The sequence below is a fragment of the Apostichopus japonicus genome, chromosome 14 (genome assembly GCF_037975245.1).
Source record: "Apostichopus japonicus isolate 1M-3 chromosome 14, ASM3797524v1, whole genome shotgun sequence".
NCBI lineage: Eukaryota > Metazoa > Echinodermata > Holothuroidea > Aspidochirotida > Stichopodidae > Apostichopus > Apostichopus japonicus.
This window is the reverse complement of record NC_092574.1, coordinates 15,320,083-15,341,090: the sequence shown is the minus strand read 5'-3', so window position 1 is coordinate 15,341,090 and position 21,008 is coordinate 15,320,083. Positions and strand designations below refer to the sequence as shown.

General features: G+C 36.8%; 1 protein-coding gene across 9 annotated transcripts in view; it reads right to left on the bottom strand.

The window, feature by feature from the left end:
* The window catches only part of LOC139979511 (probable phosphorylase b kinase regulatory subunit alpha), a 50,893-nt gene extending 30,381 nt beyond the window's left edge, over positions 1-20,512 (bottom strand). For 4 of the 9 annotated variants that reach the window (XM_071990389.1, XM_071990392.1, XM_071990390.1 and 1 more), the window contains exons 1-15: positions 20,344-20,512; positions 19,436-19,594; positions 18,798-19,014; positions 17,912-17,994; positions 17,466-17,546; positions 16,291-16,431; positions 15,132-15,290; positions 14,296-14,514; positions 13,700-13,886; positions 13,062-13,196; positions 12,732-12,841; positions 12,024-12,168; positions 11,228-11,395; positions 9,366-9,419; positions 4,322-4,528 (exon numbers count right to left, since the gene is read on the bottom strand). In XM_071990389.1, coding sequence (XP_071846490.1) covers positions 4,322-4,528; positions 9,366-9,419; positions 11,228-11,395; positions 12,024-12,168; positions 12,732-12,841; positions 13,062-13,196; positions 13,700-13,886; positions 14,296-14,514; positions 15,132-15,290; positions 16,291-16,431; positions 17,466-17,546; positions 17,912-17,994; positions 18,798-19,014; positions 19,436-19,594; positions 20,344-20,421 — 2,143 coding nt within the window. In that variant the 5' untranslated portion in view covers positions 20,422-20,512. Of the gene's footprint in view, positions 1-2,480; positions 2,580-4,321; positions 4,529-9,365; positions 9,420-10,176; positions 10,228-11,227; positions 11,396-12,023; positions 12,169-12,731; positions 12,842-13,061; positions 13,197-13,699; positions 13,887-14,295; positions 14,515-15,131; positions 15,291-16,290; positions 16,432-17,465; positions 17,547-17,911; positions 17,995-18,797; positions 19,015-19,435; positions 19,595-20,343 lie in introns of all 9 variants that reach the window. The other 5 variants (XR_011797184.1, XM_071990385.1, XM_071990391.1 and 2 more) reach the window with 3 other exon arrangements.
* Positions 20,513-21,008: the final 496 nt, after the last annotated feature.

The following is a 21,008-nucleotide window of genomic DNA, read 5'->3' as shown; positions in this document are numbered from 1 at the left end:
TCAGATTTAAGGAATTAAGGAAAAGAGGTTCCAACAGAAAATTGAATATTACTAAATACACACTTATAATTGTTGCATTATAATGTTATTTTTACTTTGCAGTTGGTACCTGAGGCATCACAAAAAAAAAAAAAAAATTCCCATAATCGTTGACATTCATAGTTCACTAATGATGCACACACAATTTCACAGCAGTATGTTGCATTTTAAATTCATGCAAAAAAAAACTAAGGAAAAGTTTAAATTAGTGGCTATTTTTCCATTTAAGAAAGTTAGGGGTAAAAATAGGGAATGGAGAAAAACAATTGTATGAAAAGTACAGTAGGAAATTTCAAACATTGCAGATTTAGCTTCCATAAAAGTTAAAGGTTTCAGCATTCGCACAACGACCACATCGAGTAGAATCCGGCCTAATGAAAACTATTTTTAATGAGAAAGTAGACTACACACTAAGTATGAACCAGCAAGAAATGATGCCGCTTTGAAAGGTCACTTCATGTCGGTACAAAACGGATCGGCACCAATACATTATTAAATAATATTGTTGACAATATACTAGAGCACGACATACAAAACATTTTTTTGAAAGAAACTAAATGCTGGCTACTCTTCTGAATTGACTTTGTAAGGTCAAACATTAGAAGATATAGCAACGGAAAAGGGAGGGGGGGGGGGAGATCTAAAGACCGCCTGGTATTTTTTATTTTTTTATTTATCCTTGAGCCATAAAAAAAACTTTTCCCTCATGCAGAGAAGGTTAGTTTTTAATGTGATTTTATATGGCAGGCATGCCGGTGCATGCAGTCTTCTTTGGCAAGTTGATTTAATCATCAAATTGATCACTTTATACATACTGAAGTGTTAATTTCTAGCGAAGGGTCAATTGCTCTACACATGCTTACAGGACTTACGATAAAACAGCATACATGTACTTTACACAAAAATACCGGTCGAGCAGAGAAGACAGACATTTCGCCAAAGAAAAGAGGGAAACATCCTCATTTTAATAACATAAGTGAAGAACTTCACTTCAGATTTAATAACAGTCTATTAAAATAGTCTAATGCAGACAGTCATTCAGAATTGATGAGTTTTAAAGTCTTGCAAAACTTTAAAATTCTGCAAAATAAAGCATTTCTCAGTAATAAAAACATTGGCAGCAGCCACTGTATAAAACAGAGCTTAGTTTTGAAGGTAAGATTAAGTTTCAAGCTTCCAGCTAGGATGTAAACAAGACAGCAATCAGAAGAATAAGAGAGCTCTCAAAGTTATGAATCTGAGTAGATATGGAGACCAGATAGGAATAAGAGGAGTTTGCTATGTACAGCATTCTTGGTAATAGCTACAGTAGTATTTATATATGATTAAAGGTGGAGTTTACAAGATGCCAATGACATTCCAAGTGACTTCATTTGCTGACATTTAAATTTTACTTTCTTTTGATTGATAATAAACCAACTGACAACCGAAAAAGCATATCAGAATGTGTATAGAACTTTGCTAAGGATTTAGTAAACATTGTAAACATATTGTCCTACTTGAATTAAGATTTTGGCAAAAGTTTGTTTTTACACATATTCTTTTTTCTACATGGCATAACATGACTTCATGTTGTAAATCATCAGCATCTACATTAACTATTTTGACAATTTTGTGTTCATGATCTAGGGTAATGCATGATTGGGAGAATATTTAGTCTAGTTTGATAGGAGAGAAGGAGGAGAGAGGATGAGAAGATGAAGGCAGGGAGAAAAGAGGGAGGCAGTAAGAGAAGATGGATGCAGGTTAAAGGATAGAGGGAGGACACATGAGAGAAGATGAAGGCAGGGATAAAAGATGGAGGCAGTAAGAGAAGATGGATGCAGGTTAAAGGATAGAGGCAGGACACAGGAAAGAAGATGGAGGCAGGGAGAGAAGAGGGAGGCAGTAAGAGAAGATGGATGCAGGTTAAAGGATAGAGGCAGGACACAGGAGAGAAGATGAAGGCAGGGAGAGAAGACGGAGGCTGGGAAAGAAGATGGATGCAGGTTAAAGGATAGAGGCAGGACACAGGAGAGAAGATGAAGGCAGGAGAGAAGATGGAGGCTGGGAGAGAAGATGGAGGCAGGTTAAAAGATAGAGGCAGGACACAGGAGAGAAGATGAAGGCAGGGAGAGAAGATAAAGGCAGGGAGAGAAGATGGAGACAAGAGAGAGATTAGAGGCAGGAGAGAAGATAGAGAGGAGGGAGAAAGATAAAGGAGGAAAGAATGAAGGGGTTAGGGGAAAGGGAGGGAAGTCGTGTAGGATAAGGGAAGAGAGGGAAGGAGTCAGTGATAAGGGAAGAGAGGGAAGGAGAGGGGAGGGAGGAAAGAGGGATGGAGGCAAGAGAAAACAGGGAAAGAGGAGGAAGAAAAGAAAGGGTAAAGGATGAGGAAGGAATCTTTTTCATATCAACCCAGTGTTACCCCTGAGAGCTCTGCTTATCTCAAACACTGGTACCTGTGACTTCCTCCTGGAAAATGTCCCTACTGATTCGTCTTTGACGATTTATTTTGCGCCGTAACACCGGAGGGGGTGCCATGACCGACGAGCGCCTCCCTGAGAGATTAATCACACGATCAATGAATGACAGATAAACAATGTTTTCTTCCAAAATACGAAAGCCACACTCATCTATGCTTCCATCAAAAATGCTTCTTTCTTTTTTTTACGGAAACTGGGGGCGACGGTCAGAGAAATAACTACATTTTGTAATATCAATTTCACTGATTAAAAGAATCAAGTGTCAAATCAAGAACTAATTATTTGCCAAAAATATCTTGTCATGTTCGGCCACTTCATCGAGTGTTGTTCAACATAAATATAAGTCGAAAAGAAATTGATTACACTAATAAAGATCAAACTCCTCTGCTTATAAAGCACACCACGATGGATTTTAATGGAAATGTTAACACAATAGTCATTATTTGGTCTGCGTGATAGTGATAAATGTCACGACCACCTTTGCCAATCGTCCAAGAAACATGTCACTCTATTTGAGAGATATGTCAGATTTAAGTTTCCTTGAACACAAAATGGCTGAAGACTTGATCAAGTCTAAAAATATGACATCATCAAGCCACATGTGCTTCAATTTGTTTTAGATTTTCTTTAATCTTTATTTACTAAAATGTTTGTTTTCTGTATTCATGAAGATGGATTTTCCAAATAGTGAATATAAAATATTGAACCTCTTAACAGGACCTTATGACGGCATTGAATTCATTGTCAACACTGTCGACCTTCTACATTGAAACTATCAAATGAAATAAATGAAATAATGAAACAAAAAATTACAGGTTTCAGATCCTAAATTCACTATGACATCACAGAGTTACAAAATGACAGCTGCCATGGCACGACTTATAACTAGTACATCTCTCAAACGGAAAAAAGAAATTTTTTCTAAGCTGTTTTGGGAAATTGTTCATTACAAAGATTTCTGTCATATAAACCTAGGATGATGATGGGTGGTTGGGTTTGTGTCCCCATTGAAGAAGATAATAACAATCAAACATTCCAATATTATGGATTATTCCAATCGATCATGATGATTCTCATTGAGTATTTATTCACAATGAAAGTTGTGCCCAAATTTTCAAAAAGTTTCTGCTCTTCTTTGGTTATTTGAAGAGAAACTTGTCAAGTAATGCTAGGTACTGTACTGCAATGTTGTGGTAATTTATTGTGATATAATATACAACATGTTGCCCTACATAAATGGGTAACCTAGTTTAAGGATAAGTTTCCTAAATAAATACTTCCTTGATATACCCAACACCAAAACTACAAACAGTTGGGAAAGTCAACACCATAAACAAATCGGAACATACTGTTTTTACATTGATATATAATAACATACAAATACTGCAAGTAACATTTTGTTTTTCCATGGCAAGATTCTGCTATATACTCAAGCTTATTCAATAGCTACATAATTTCAAAGAAGCATACCTAGAATACGTTCACAAATTGTTTTCATTAGTTGACAAATAAAAAGGATTGCAATATTTTACACAAGTAAGAAGAAAGAGAAAAAAAAATGAAGCAGAAGGCAAAATCACAAGAATACATCAAAGAATGAAAAGAAGAAAGAACAAAACTGAATTTTATACAAAACCAGTAGAAATTATTAACATAACTTAAAAAAATTTAATTATAGGGATAAATTGATTAATTGATACAATATAATATATACTGTAATCTCTAAAAACAAACTTTTCATGGGATTCCAGAGGATGTCTAGTTTTGACATGGGTATAATATCTAAATCAACGACATGCACGCCATCTGAGACTTACTTGCTTGAGTTCCGACGCCAACATCCATGTCGATGGATCGTGTTCTCGAAATGATGCCATGCACCTTACGGCTGCCCTCCATGCTGGATGTGCTCTGAGGGGTGGATGCTCCATCATCAGAGCTGTCCAAGGTGACCACCGGCGGGAGAGACGGCTGAGAGACGCCGGGATGGAGGTCATGGTCTGAAGTTTGACCTAACACAAGGGCTGCAGAGAAGAGAAGGATTGATACGACCACATCAAAGAAGAAGAAATCATGTTTTGCTTCCCAAATTTATATGAATGACATAAAAGTTTTAGATATCTTTTGATTTACCTCAGAGGAGGTTATTTGCCATAAACTGAGCAATTTTCACTGATTTTTTGTTTTAATTCTTGCCCAACCTGTGACATCGAAGCACATAGTAGAAGAACGTACAGTAACGTCTCATGTGGGATTTGTTCCTTTTTATTACTGACTTAGTGAATATATCGGAATATGGTGCTGTCAATTTGATTGATTTTGTACAAACACCACAAGACTATGATACTGTAGCAGTCTTTCAATATTTTTGTGTATGATATAAGTACTGTCAGCAAATGTGCTAACTTTAAAGACGCTTTTAGAATATTAAATCTCAATGCAAAAGAAGAACTCTTCATTATCGTAGAAACTTACACTGCTCCTTTAAAAGGACTTTGTAAAAACACTAGGGATTTGCTAGGCGCTAGCAATCAGATGACAAAACATAGTCTTACAATATTTAAATACTGTTAACGTTGTGCATATTAAGCCTATGAAAAACAATGCAGGAAATTGTGAATGCTGCTTCAGTGTATTTTGTTTTAGATATTTTTGGTATATCATACCGCTGCTTTAAAGGAGCTTTCAAGGTATTTATTTTAATGATGCGTGCACCTGTTAAGACAAAGGAAAAATCTGAGAATGCAGCTTTAAAGAAGCTTTCAAGATATTTATCTATACTACCAATGATGTGTACACATGCCAGTTAATATTCCTCCCAGTCACTTCATCTCTCGTGAAATCACCTCAACAGATACCTATCTCTTGACCCTATTATTTGTTTTCTACCCCTTTTTTGGGGTGGGGGGGGGGAGTGGGGGTGCTACTGTCTTTCTGTTCTCTTACTACAGCAAACTTTTCCCCTGGTTGATGTAGTTTGTCTTCATATTCAAACACTTCAATCAGCTTCAAACACACTCTTTCTTTGACCTACAACTTGGACAGATATCAGAGAAGAAAAATTTGTGATATGAGAGGTAGAAGGAATTAAATTGAGTCAAAGCACATCTTGTATATGTACCGCTTCCTTCTATGGTCTTAACAGATGCTTTTTAAACTCACAAGACAAGACTACTTCAGAGTCTTTGCAGTAGCAGCTTTCAGTACTGTGGCAGCTGTTGTCACCAGTAGCTATGTTTATCTGTAGCTATCTGACATAGCTATTTAGCCAGTAGCTATGTTTATCTGTTGCTCTGTAGCCAGTAGCTATGTTTATCTATAGTTATCTGTAGCTATACATAGCTATGTTTACTGTAGCTATCTGTAGCCAGTAGCTATGTTTATCTGCAGCTATCTGTAGCTATGTTTATCTGAGAGTATTCAACCTGTTTGGATCCTGAATCGCCACAAAACACTTCCTACCAGACACCGAACCCCAAAATAGACTGACATTGTTGTCTATATCAAGTTCAGTATCAAACTACCGTGCTGTGTGCATGGGTAATGTTTTATTCTCAAAGATACTTATCATGCGTTATTTTAGACATATCCACTGATATCGGAAAAAGGTACAAGAGGAAAACATTAATCAGGTGCGGGGTTCTGGTCAGTTATATCGCAAGACAAATCCACATTTTATATCTGATAAATGCAACAATATTATGGCAGATATTATACCTAGGAAAGGTCTGCCTTACTTCATTCACTTTACACATTGATACAACCTTACCATTACACTGCATGATGTGCAGGGGTAGGGATTGGGGGGTGGTGGTGTGTGGAAGGTGAAGGGATATAAAGATCTTACAAGACAGTTATCTGTGGCCTAATATATATCTGAGATTAAAATTATACAAAGCAAGACATAATAATATACTTTTGCCAAAACTCTCTCCTGTCCACTTGCTAGAATGTGATTATTTTACATAGTACTAACTGTTTCTTTTTTATTGAGGTGGGGGGGGGGTTTCCCAGGACGTTGAGGATGTTACAATGAATGAGTGTGCAATATACACCAATGTCATCACAATGTGTTCAATAATACCAATAGCAAAAATTACCAATAGCAAAAATGAAATTTTGTGATATATTATTGTGATATATATATATTGGTTGCTAATAATAGGAACAAAACCCTGTACTGGGAAATACAGTACAACTTAAAGGAAGAAACGATACCAGCCAACCAACTCATGAATAAATCTAAAGACATGTGTTGAAATGAAAAGAGCTTTATATGTCAATAAAGATGCCAGCTCTTAACCTCCAAGTTATAACAATCTTGGCTCTGTAATTCCTACTGTATATTTAGATCTCTGGCATCGAAAATATCATCAACAATAAGATTCTATGTAACACACAAAGGCAGTTTCCAAATTCCTGCAGTAATATCTAGACTTTGCCTGATTTACATATAAAACGCTGCCCTAAAGATATTATTGTCATCTCGATTCCAATTAGAAAGTTTTACATCTATTCTCCCAGGTATATCAAGAAATACATCTTTATTTAATCTTTCATCTTTGAAAACTGAGCAAATCACATACTTCAGTGGGCCATAGTGTGTGATCTGATTGTATGTGCAATACTGTATGATTCATGTAATTCTAGTAACGAAACGCAATCTTTGCTTTAAAGGGCTAATCTGTGTTGACTGATGATCAATGTGACACTGACATGGAAAAGAACCACATTCTACAACATCAATTGACTACCCCTTCCCACCCCCTCCCCCCCTCCCCCCTCCATCTCAATACCATGTTCCTAACTTTATATAATAGTTGTTTGAATGAAACGGGGAAAAGTCTAAGTATTCTATCCTTTACTCAAGGAAGGGGATCGGAGTATGGTTGCCTGTGATGTCAGTCATTACACAACTTCTTCAAAAGTTTTATTTTCCTATTTCAATGCTGTTGTTGTTGCTTTTTTTTCAAGTACTCGAATTGGTGATTGCATATGGAATGTTGTTTGCTTAGCATTCAAGTTTCTCTTCATTTAGAATTTCATCACAATATAACATGCCTGTATGAATTGTATTTTATTTTTGAATAAATGATTTAAATAATGTGAAGGAAAACAAAACCACTTCCAGCATAGTTGCCATGGCAGCATCACTAACACTACTGTTGCCAGATCTGCATTCACAGAGTATCACCCAAGTTGGACAACAAAAAAATATCTTTGAGGTACAAGTGGATGTGGTTTGGAACAAACAGGTGCAGAATAGTTCCAGCAATTTTGTTAAAGCAACCAACTAAAACCAAGTGGAAATATCCCTTAAATCATGTCATATATATGAAAACAATTACTCGCAACTCATATTTTAAAGCAATTTTCTGGCATTCAATATAGCCTGCACTGAATATCACCACAGAAATCCCACGGCTGTTTAGTGTCACATGTCCTGTCATGACCTTTGACACCGCAACCAATGCAATAGTGAATGTGATAATGTCTATCTACAAAGCATGTGCATTAATTTCTATATTATCTATGCCATTATATTACCATGCATCACAGACAAAATATATGCAAATCCTTAATTAATAGATGAAAAGTTGAACCAAAAACGGAGATCGAAAAATAGAAATTATTATGAAAATGTTAGAAGCACCAGCAAGAATATATTATATTGACCTTATTAGGAAAACCTCAACATAAAAAAAAACATAAAATAATCATAATAGTTATAGTCTGCAATATGGGGTCAGTATACCAGCATACCCATTATGCCTCAAAAATACAGATGTTTGAATGTTTTCAACTCTGATGTAATCATCTATTTGACAAGTCCTCTATATCATTTAGGTCGTAGGATTAAAAAAGACTGCTGCGGGAAAAGGAATCTGATGAATTTTGAACAAAAGTAGTTTGCTACTTTTGCAGACATAAATTTTGCAGGCTTCCTTTTTTTTTTTTGTAGCGTCAAAGAATGAAAGTAAACACAGGCAGGTTTTGCCCGAAAGTTTGATCGAAAGAGAAAAAACTTTCATTGGAAACCTCTCAGCAGATGTATGGAAAGCTACATGTGATGCACTTTTTACATCTTTGCTGTTGCCTAGCAACCTAACAAGGAAGCTCTAACTTGCTATAGCATGCTACTATAGGTACGGCACGACATATCGCATTACTTTTCAAAGACAGTGACTTCTGAAAATAGCAGGCGGAGAAGTTTATCTTCTTTCATGGTTGTAAACATGTCTTCAGTTGAGTAAATAAATTTTGAAATGTAGCACACAAGAGGAAAGTGATGATTGATCAGGGTAGGGTAACCAAGTTCAATGAAGACTTTGATATTGCAAGCGGGAAAAATGGGCTAAATTTAGTAGGAACCAAAAACAAAACAACAAAAACATTCAAAAGTGACCAGTGGCATGATGGGAAGGCTTAACCATACCTTACCATACAGAATCATAGCTAGAATAAATGCAATGTTTTGTTAAATCATAATAAGGGGAGATGTTTTCTAAAGTATTTTTATAAATTCAACAGGTCCATCTATCTTAGGTCTGTAATTCCAATATTTTCGATCTTTGACATTGAAAAAATCATCAACAATAAGATTCTATGTATCACACAACTGCAATTTCCAGATTCCTGTGGTAAAAACTAGAAAAATTTGCCAAATTTGTAATAAACAACAGTTGCATACAAGAGGAAAGTGATGGTTGATCGGGGTAGGGTAACCAAAGTCAATGAAGACTTTGATATTGCAAGCGGGAAAAAATGGGGTTAATTTCGTGGGAAACCAAACAAAACAATGACATTCTTGTGAAACCATTCAAAAGTGACCAGTGGCATGATGGGAAGGCTTAACCTTACCTTGCCATACAGGATCATAACTAGAGTGAATGCAATGTTTTGCTAAAGCTCGTGCTGTGAGAAAAAAGAGAACAACCACTCAACATTTTCCGTTACACCTGTTTGGCATTTTCAATACCGCGGCCAATAAATGCAAGAACTGTTAGAGTGAACTATTTAAACAAACCCTGCAAATATCTTCTTCATATATATGCATTCCCCATGATATATTAGTAACACTTTGACTGTCAGCCATTTTTAATTTTTATTACCACAGTTAAATACTGAATTTGGCTACAATGAAGAAAAGCATTACCCCTGTTTCCCTCCATGTAATTTTCTTGTGTATGCCCTTTTTTTATGTTTTTTTTATTTTTTATAAAAGCATAAGTAACCAAACTGGTTCTTAAATAAGCTTAAAAAATTAGAGAATCTAAACTCATTGATAAATGTACTTTTCACCAGCATGCCAATATTTTCTTCTCTTATAAAGAAAGCAATAAATATTTTGAAAACATTTCTTCAGCAAATATCACAAGGGAATCTAATGCCTCTGATATGTTTCAGTTTTCATTCTTGTAATTTTCCCACTTTATGCATTTCTTGTTATAAGAGAAAAAAATAAGAAAACACTTAATAAGTGAAGCACGAAAAGAAATTAACCCATTTGATACGTTTCTTTCAAATTAAAGTAATTTCCCATGCGTGCTAATTTTCAAAAGCAAGGAAATTATCATTTGTTATGTTAACAAAAAGAAAATCTTGCCCCTTTTCTTCTTCATGCACTTTCTTTCTTTATAAAAAACGATTTGCTAACAAAAGAGAATCTTACCCCTTCGACATCTTTCATTTTTAAGGTTATTTTTTCCTGCATACACATTTTCTTTACAACATGGAAACAAAAAAAATGTTCCAAAAGCATCTTTTTTTTAGGTTCACGTTAGATTAACGTTTAACTAACTGCTCTCTCCCTCCTTGAAGAAAGAACAATGCAACAAATACCAAAAAATGTAATAAATACCAGACTTACTGTAATACAATCACACAATAGAACACTGTCAGTACATGTTATGCTTCACATTAACTTTTTCTCTTTGCAACATTTAATTTGTTTACAACAAAGGGAATAATATTTTCATCATAAAACAATGGAAATGCTACACACTCTGAACTCAATATTTGCAGTTTTACAGCTTCGTGACTGGGTAGCAACTCAGATAAGTTGCACAGGATTTTATGCTATATGAAATAATCTAAAGAGTTTGCAAAACCAGGTTTTACACTGACCTGTAAAACATTCTGCTTTGTTTTTGTAACCCTAGATTTAAATTTCTGTGAGGAAAAAGTTTCTACTGCAACTCCTGTTAGAGCTTATGCTAAAGAATGTCCATTTTGGAGGGGGGGGGGGTGTGAGGTGGGGGCAGAGGTGGCCTGTAAATTAAAAGAATCGAAGAAATTTCAACAGAAGGCAGTGTAATCTGTATAGTTTTGTACCAAACATATAATTTCATATAACCCTATAAGCTGTTTTCCCTAGTTGTCTAAATGTGCTATATTGAAGTACTACATTTGAACCAATACTCACACATTGCTTTACACATTGAAGGCACCACATCAACATAGTTTAAAATTAGAAAAACATGTAATACGGAGCAAGTAAAGAAACAAGCTGGTCCAACTCCCATCGTGAGATATTCTTTGATAAACCCATTCATATCAACTCCAAAATCACTCTTTTGAAGTTTCGCTAAACTCATGTCAAATATGAAACGAGTCTCAGTAGGAGAAAGTGTATATTAGTTACATTATTGAGTTAACTCAACTTACCACCGTAATAAAGAGTGAACCCCCCCCCCTGCCCCACGAACACACCCCAAACTTACCAAGAGAGGCGTCACTGGGGTGCTCTGACTCCAGGAAAGTCAACCTCTTGATGCAAGAGGTGCTAATGAGGTTCCCAAGGTTTCCCATCTGGACCTGGACACCATTGATGTAACCGGTTTGGAATTTGCGTATGTTTGAAAGAATTGATGCTTGGATGCTTTCATTCGCTGCAGAAAAACAAGAGTTTTACTTATTTAGGATAATACGATTCTCTTTCCTCTCGCTCTATAACTATCAATTTTATTTCTTTCTCATAAATGCCATCTCCCCTACAAACATACATACATACACAAGTACAAAACGTGTTAATATAGTTTGTAATATTTGGACTTATAAATATATACTTGATTCGATTATACAAACAAACTAAAATCCTGTACTAGTAGGGTTTGAGACTAAGTTGCAAACGATAGGCTACCAAAGATACATAGCTATTAAACATAAAAGGATTGTATGCTGCCTGAATGCTATGTTTTAGAGAATGGCAGACACTTGTGGAGGTATTGTTAAAGCATAACTTAAACAGTATTTGGGGGAGCAGGTTTGGTATAAAGCTTTATAGCATGTTGCCAGAGGAAGAAAGTGGAGATTCATGATGACCAATTTAACTTGTGATTATTAGGAGGGGAGTAAATGTTGATATTGATAAATGGCTGTAATAAAGTACTTTGTAAGTCTGTTTATAACAAACAAAAGTGTTTCATGGCAAGAAGGACAAGAACGATAACCATCAAAACGCTGGAGGACAGAATCTGCCTTTGACAAAGCTGGTGGGTGCCATCTGATTTTACCTACCTATCATTCCGTGGGTGACGGTGATGGTGACGGTGGGTCTCCCCAGTTCCCTCCAGTTGTTCCTCAGGAAACTAATATCATTTTTGGTAAGGTCGGCAAGAAGGTCATTGTCAAGGGCAAGATAGAACTGATGATGGTCAAGGAACTAATAAACAATAAAAACAGGAAACTAAAGATTTCACTATCCTCTACAAAAAATCTGCATAATCGCAGAAGTCTAACCAAGGAGTCATTTATCCACTGTGACAAACTGAGAGATTTACTTAGAGCTACCTGTTGCATGTAATCATTACAATTCCTCATTTTTCAGCCCAGTGATTTCTTTATTGCTATGTACTAATATTGAACATAATTGTCTTTCTTTTTTATTCCATGTGCATGGTTTTGTGATTCTCTGCATAATTAACCTCACATGCATAGCAGGATCATAGCGAGGTGCATGAACGTATTATAGGCCCTAGGGTATCTAAAGGTTGATCAAAAGGACATTTTACATAATAAAACATGTAATGGGAGGAATGATCACAAAAATGCAGGAGTACCCTTCAGTTTATGGCACCATTCCTTCCCACCCCCTCCCACACCCCCCCCCCTCCTCCCCATCACACCCAGCTCAATCACCAGAAAGGAAGCATTAAATAGCCTTTTACCAACGATACAGCAAGAAGAAATTGTAAACCAGCCAGGGAAATCATGAAGTAAACTCACCTGAGGTACAAAGGCTAATATTTTACCATGCAAGGTATACAACATACTCGTGCCGAGGACTCCTGTCTCACCACAAACGTTACCAGTTAATTCCATCTTCTTGTTCTCACCTGGAATGAAAGGCAGAAAACTTGGTACAGAGTAAACGGGTACATTTCTATCAAAATCAACAGACGTTTACTAAAGTACCTTCTAACCATTCTTTGTGTAGGAGCGGAGGTTCCCTTCGGTAACATTGATCGGTTTTCTTTCAGAATCATGCAGGATTAACTTAAAAACTTCCTGAGAATGTACAATGCTGGCGGATAAGACAGAGTATGTTATACTCACCGAGGTGTTTAAAAACATGGATAAGTACTCTCGCAGGATAGATGAAGATAGGAGCTGCCTCGGCGACTGTCTGTACAACGATGTCATGTGACTTGAGAATCTGCTGAACAAGAGTGTCTTCTGCTAGCACAGCAACTGGGAAATAAAGACCGCATCATAAAATAATGACGTAAAGCAAGAAAGACCAGAGATGGCTTGAAAGAGATTCTGCTAGAAAAGAGAATCTGATAGAAAAAGTTCTGCTGGGATCAAAATCATAATTTATACAAAACTAGAAAGAGTGACCAAGGTAAATGTGAGAGCAAAATTAACAACATGACACATGTATAAGAGGTTCAAACCCCTTAATTTTTTTACAGCAATGAATCTCTTGGGGTTAAAAGTGAATCTGGAGCAAGCTATCTTTATTAATTCATTAATAGGTTCCACATCGCTTTTTTTAACTTAGACTACAATTCTTGTTTAGTTATTCTCATGGCAGAGGAGACAATACATGTCTTGTAATAATTAACCTTCAGTACTAGTTACCTGGCAATCCCTCAAAGGATTTTCCACAGCATTTCAATGACTTTTAATTTGAATTCTCATCCCCCCCCCCAACCATGATTAAATGCAAACAAAATTTTACACTATGGTACCTTGAACAACCAAATCTGGTTTCGGACGAATAGACTGCCTTCTGTTCAAGGGATCCACTTCTCCGGGCGTGATGAATTTTTCTTTCATGAGCATTGCGAGGATGAAGAGGGACTGACTCCATAAATGTGGCACCTGTCCACCCGGTTTTCTGTCCTGACTACCGGGAGTCTTGTATTCTAAGTCCACCTAAAGTCCAGTATAGAATCAAGGAATGAACTTGTGCTAAAATAAAAAGGTTTGTCAGCTCCTCTCTCAGTGCATGAGCATGTCATCCATGGCTTGATGTCCTCCATTTTGATGTCATGCAAGTGACCAGACTAGTCCTGATTCTTATAGGCTAGGCTAAGTAGTTCTACACTACTAAAGTGTGGTAGGTTTAGAATAAGAGTTACAGTTTGTTTTAAAAGTGACAAACTCTACAAATCATCTGTCAATGGCATTAAATTCAACAACCTATCTTTACTGGTTGTTGTTACAGCTTCCTTGATGAGTGGAAACATTACACTACAAGTGACACCCTGAGATACTTAAATAACCTCAACCATTTTTGGATATTAAAACATCAACTTTGTGACAGAAAGGGTTCGTTTTTTACCTTTTCCTCTGGAACGTAGTATAACTCCGGAATGACCTTAGAGGCGTCAGGCAAGTATATCATCAAGTCATCTATAGCATCATGGTACTCACTGATCTGTTCCTTATTGTTGCTAAATATGCCATCTAGCATTAGGAAGATGTAAAAGACTGGCCACTCGCACTCGATGTTTTCAAAAATCTTAAGTTCGGCTGACTCATAGTACATCCTGTTTGGATCCTGAATAAGTGGAAAAGTCAAAATATTATTTATAGTTACAATTTATTGAAACTATTTGAAGATACCCAGGATCTAATGGCCACTTTTTAAGCAGTTGTTCGCATAAACAGACATTTACCTGCAATGTATTTTCTTTCATCTTTTGATATTGGAACTTTACTTGGGTTTATAAAATTTCAACAGTTAAAACCATGTGTAGCAAATAGAGCTCGGGGAGAAGTTGAGATGGGAGAGAAAGAGAGTGATCAAAGATTTTTTCAAGGCTCAAATCAAGGTGATTCATAATTGAGCATAAAGTTAGGACTTTGGATGTACAGAGAGCATATGTGGGAGCTGATCCTGGAGACCAAAAAATGTCGAAAGGCACAAGGTTTGAGCGGAAGGAGGACGTGTGTATTTATCCCAAAGCATGCATACATGAACATCACAGCAGTGACATTAACAATGTAACCATTCTCTACAGGGAGGGCCAACATAACCTTTGTTAATTGACCTTGCAATAAATCTTTGGTTAAATAACGGATGTATTCTCCTGTATCATAAAAGTATGTCGTTTCAGGAAAACTGACCGCATCTGTAAATAATGGAAAAAACTTCAGAACTGTTTGTGTTTTTACCTCTTTGACCGTCTTATATCCATCCCTGAGAAATCTCTTACAGCCATATTTTCCTTGAAGTTTGCACATAATATCATCTTTGGTGTGATTCAAGATGCTCTCATCATCCACCGCAAAAGCAGGGAAACCAATGACTGAGAGTAAACCAGCATCAACTTCCTGAGACAATATAAAAGACAATCTAACTTAATTACACTTTTGAATAATCTTATGAAAATGGCATTATTAAAAGTAATAAACATATCAAGTCACTTAAGCATCTCTCTCAAAGTAAATGTGGCACAAAAGCCAAGTATGTTATTTTTGCTTGTTTGCAACAGTAAGTTCAATTTCAGAGAAGGTTGCATCACAATTGATACAAAGTAGAATTCTATTAATAGTAATGTGGTATAAGGCTGCATGAACTTAAAAAAAGAGTAAAATCTGTTATTGTTGCATGCTATTTTGAGATTAGCAGTCTCCCCCTGCCCCTTTCCCCTCCCCCCACTGAAGAAGTAGAATGACAAAGACCAAGTCACAAATATTTACTGTATCATTTAACATCACTTGAAACTTGAGGTTAACAATTTTGGAAATATCATCACAATAAGTATTGTGATGAGCATTTAGGTATAATAGTACTATTGACACTTTCTAAGCATTCTTGGTTACTTATTTCCATAATGCAGCATGGACTGACTTACGAAAGGTAAAATGAATTTTTATCTTAGCTAAACCAAGACTTTTTTTTTTTAAATGGAAAAATAAGGAACAAAGAAAATGCTGCAAATCAATTTTAATTTCCAAATTATTTAATTTATGATATGATTGAATCTAAGCAGCCATTATGTTACATGTGAAAATCATATAGAATTGTCAAAGAATATCTTGGTTGGTCAAGATCAAATAACTTTAGGTCTCGGCTACCACAAACTATCGTCAAACAATGTCGGTGAATAATATGCAAAATCAAAGGCCTAATAATACATTCAGTGTGTAAAACCTATGTGCCTGCTTGCTTTGAAGAAGCAAGCCACTAAGCAGAAGATCACCTACTGAAATCCCTCAAATGCTTGTCTAATACATACCAAGCTAAAATTACAGAAGATGATTTATAGTAGCAGTGAAGTTTGAAGAGAGAAGAAAAAAAAACTTCTGTTTTTGTTTTCGTCGCTCTTACCTTGGAATTTGACTCTCTGGGTAGCATAGAATGCAGTATGGCCTGACACTGAGCAACTTTATCGGACTTGACGTGAATGACAGATGAGGCTCCGCCCCTCGCACAGAATAAATCCAACTCATTAACAGCTTCCATGGCAGCCTGTCGAAATAACATTATCACAGTTACTAGCAGGAACAGTTAAAAAACTATCAACATACTAACCAGTAAAACTTTGTGAATTTTTAGGACCGATATGCCCTAGAATGTTTTTGCAGCTTTCAAATGGACAACAAGGCAAATTTAAAAACAAACTTACAGAAATGACAAAACACAGGACATGTATGTGCTTTTCAATGTTTTTATTTAGTTTATTCTCATACTGCTTTAGAGCGCTAGAGTTTTGGTCAATTTTTGAGCCAGGTTTAATGTCCTACTACACTTTGATTGAGGAGCCAAAGTACAGTAGTTGTTGCCATCGGCAACAGGTGAGAGAATAGTACATCAATGATTGGCGCCACAACTACAATTAGCCGACAGTTGCGTTCATCAATTTGAGATAAACATTGCACATCTGAAGTAAACTATTAAAATAACTGTCCGGTATGACAGCATTTCCTGGGCATTGATTTTCAAATGCTACTAAACATGAAGTTTTTTGCACCTAAAAGTTCATGCAGTTACAGAGGGGTTACCATGTTTGGTTGCATTGCAGGCCTAATACTAAAAACGTTGCTAGCTATTTTACAGAATGTATTTAACATTAAGACTAAAAAGACAGAACAGTGTTTTGATACATTACAAATTGTTTAAAATTAACTATGTATGGTCTATGACCATTGTGATTTGATTACGATTTAATGGGAAATCACAGAGCTGTTATGTTAGAAAAATAAGAAACATTTTCATTTTTGGTTTCCCAAAAGTGGACACTATGGGAGTCACTCTTACGACCTCACAAAAATTGTTAGGTGGGACCACGGATGGCAAAGTCTGCACTGACTATAACATGCATCGCAAAGTCTGCAATTACTATTACGGTTAGATTCGTCCAGTACAGCAGCTTACAGGAACGTTGTACTCAAAGCCGAGGCGAATTAATCAGGTCATACATCCGGAGTCTATGCATGCTAAGTTCTTCAATACCGCCCTCCTTTCCTTTCGGGGGAAACATTTCATACTGTAGGTTTGATTACCTTAGCCATTCCTATTGAGCTGGCATTCAGTTCAGGGAAACCGTGGTTTGTTTTGTCACCTCTTTCCCATATACCATAATCCTGCAAAGATAGATAATTGTAATTGGAAGCAACAGTGAGCTGATTCATCAAGACAAGCAAACAGAAGGATGAGTTAACATAGATCTAACAGTTGTTATACTGTGTAAAGATCCTTCTATATATCCTTTGATATATCCTTTTTACATATCCTTTCCTATATAGTTTTTAAATCTCCTATCATCTATCCCTTCAGATGTTTTTACCCTGTAATAATGAGCAAAACTGCTGCATGTTATATGGTATCTTACTGAAAGTCACTTACCTTTTAGTAATTACTATACATAATTGCATTGAAGGAATCTATTTTACAAATTCTTTGCATTTAACAAACAATGAAAGGTGAGTCAGAGATCTCAAGAACTTACCGGAATGCGATACGCGTTCTCGATGTAAAAGACAAGGTTTTGAATAAAATCTACTTCATCTAGAGTGAACACAATTTGAAGACCTATAGAAGAAGAAAAAAATTAAAAACAATGTGATTCAAATGTTGAACAACTCCTTGCAGTAAAAGTTAGTAACATGTAACAAGACTTTGGTTATCCTCCTTTCTCACGCACAGACCTAAAGAGTTTCTTTTCTTCCCGAGGGGCATGGGAGAGGGAGGTGATGGTTCTTATTAAAAACCTCTCCCAATTGATCAAATTGTGTTTCTTTGTCTGTCTTTTGTACTAAAAATCTCAAGATATCACTCCAAAGTAACAAAATAATAATAAGTGCTGGGCTTATCACTGTTATGTTTTGCATCGAACAAATAAGATGATTAGAGTCTGATGTTATGGAGTTCAACTGATATATGATGGATCAAGTGTAACAGTAAGAATCAACTAAAACAATAACAAATACTCAAAACAAATACTCAAACCCAAGTGATTCATCTCTGGTCCAGGCTTGTACAAACATGTAATATTAATAACATCAGGCTCGCACATAAACACTAACAAAACAATCACCATACAATGGTTGCAATGAGAGAGACCTCCTAATTTCAGCACCTGTTGTGCCTCTATATCCTAGAGTTTTGTTCACTCACAGACAGACATTACACTGGTCAATCACCCTGCTTTCTTATCAACAATAAAGTCATCGTAACAACAGTATTCAGCTTGGCCTTGTCCCCCATTTCATCCCTCCCATCAATTTTCTCCCACCACCACCCCTTCTATCTTTGGTCAGGATCCCCATTCCCTCCCCCCTCCCCCCCCACTCCTAAAACCTCATCACTTGGACTCTTAAAACAAATTCTCTTACCTGATGCAGTCATCTGTGAGAGCATAAGGAGGAACAGTGAAGTTGCATCAATCTGTAGGTGTCCCCATTCCTGATCCCCCACGCAGGTGTGTCCTGTCAGTGAGCTGTACTTGGCATGTAGGCTGTCCTCTGGTGACTGGCTGTGTTTAAACATCTCCACCTTTTCTACTTGCTTCATCATGCTGGTCAGCAGAGCTCTCATTGAACGAACAACATCCTAAAAAATGGGCAAAGACAGTCCAAAAGCATCAAAGTGCGTACTTATAGCGTTTAATCACATAATTTAACCTGAATACATCTCTCAAAATTCTAATCTTCAACCCCATTCCCGCTATCCTTTCATTTTAGTGGAGTTTATTATTGGTTTATTGACCTTTTCAGCAGGGGTGGATGGTGTGGAGAGGGGAAGGTAAGGAGGGAAGGAAGGGGAGACCTGTATACAGTAGTACCAAATGGCAGCAAATGGAATCAACTGCAAACAAAGTAGGCTACAGAACTGTTTTTTACTCCTCATTATGACCGTTGCATATGGGACATTCACAAATCATTAGAGACTTTGGACCATGAACATGGCTGCACAGATCTATTTGGATAATATCTAGTCCAGATGGTTGGTAGTGATATCATACAGTACTTACTTGTTCCAGGGCATAGGCTTTAGCTCTATCCTCATCCAAGTCGGCTTGTTTTCGGTACGCCATGGAGAGGCCCCAGACAGCCATAATTGCATAGACATTATCACGCACCCAGGCATCATTGCTTTTGTTGCTGGACCTAAATAGCCCAGTCACTGCATTCTGAAGAGAGAGAGAGAGATTGTTATTGGAATGAAGTACAATATATTTCTTCTGCTCACATTTCATCTTTTACAAACCCAGTCAGAGAACTGACTTACATGTTTCATGATGTTAAAGCAAATATATAAAGGGTGCCCAATCCACTCAAATTGTACTTTCTAAAACCATGCACTGTCTAACTGGATTTGAAACCATACCAATTCATGGCTGTACTGATATAGCACATTCATCTGGCAGCCTGATGCACACTAGTTACCATATTCATTCACCTGACAGGCACAACCATATAGCCTACAGTATTTAAGTAAAAGGATGCTACTTCTGTGACAAGTAGATGTCCTTTGGGGGAAGCGATTTAACGAAGCATGTTACCATGGCTAGAACTTAGCTTAAAACTAGTTAGTAGACTTAAGAAGCAGTTCATACTGATACTTTGTGATTGTATCTACTATCACTAGGCCTAGGTGTATCAGTACAATGATCAGTCAGTTGTTTTGGCCAACTGGCTGTTAAACATTTATATGGCTAAGCTCAAGCTACATTCACAGAAATGTTGAGATATTTTCGAATTTTATCGTGCCGCGGTAGTCTTTTGGTCATGCCTGGGTAAAGTCTATTTTTGATTCGTGAAATTGGTACCGCTAGTGCTATCACCATTATGCTCCAGCGTTAGGCCAACCCATTAGACTGAACATGTTAACTTGTAATGTATTTAATGTATTAAGGCCTTAACGGTTAGAGCTTTTCACCTGATTGATAAAAATGGTTTTCTCCAGTAAACGATGAAAAAAGTCCAAACGGACGCCCGAATTACTTCTGCTCCGCATTGTGACCTAAAAATAAGATCAAATTCTTCATCTTCTAAAGAATTTTCTAACGTTTGGATCTTGGCAATCCTTTAATTTTTTTTCTGCGATTGACCAGATTTTCATACAGAAAATTGCTATCCATGGACAGCTGCTGACATTTGGCATTTGTTTTCGGTCGGAGCTGCCGTACCCCCTGAGAATGTTGCCCGGATGACGAAAACTTACTGTGGAAATTGTCGTGGTTGAAGCCTGGGAAATGTAAAGGTTTGCATAAGACCATTTGAAAGCCCCCTGGTAAGACTACCTGGGATGTGCTGAAGCAATAAATACCCGATAGTTTCTACATCTCATCTTGCGAGAAATTCCTCCCCCATCCTGTCTCTCAACTTACAACTGTCGCTTAGGAACATGCCTTAAAATTGGGGGGGGGGGGGGGAGGAGGCTCAGAGGTAGTTCAATACAAGGAGATCTTTGCTTAGGGGAGTTGGAGAGTCGTTTGAATGTTCACGTGAGAATTGCTTGAAAATGTTTGCAGCGAAGGGATCTTGCATGTCGATTGGGATCGTATATAACTTGTCTCAACATCGTTGAGACTATTATTCTAT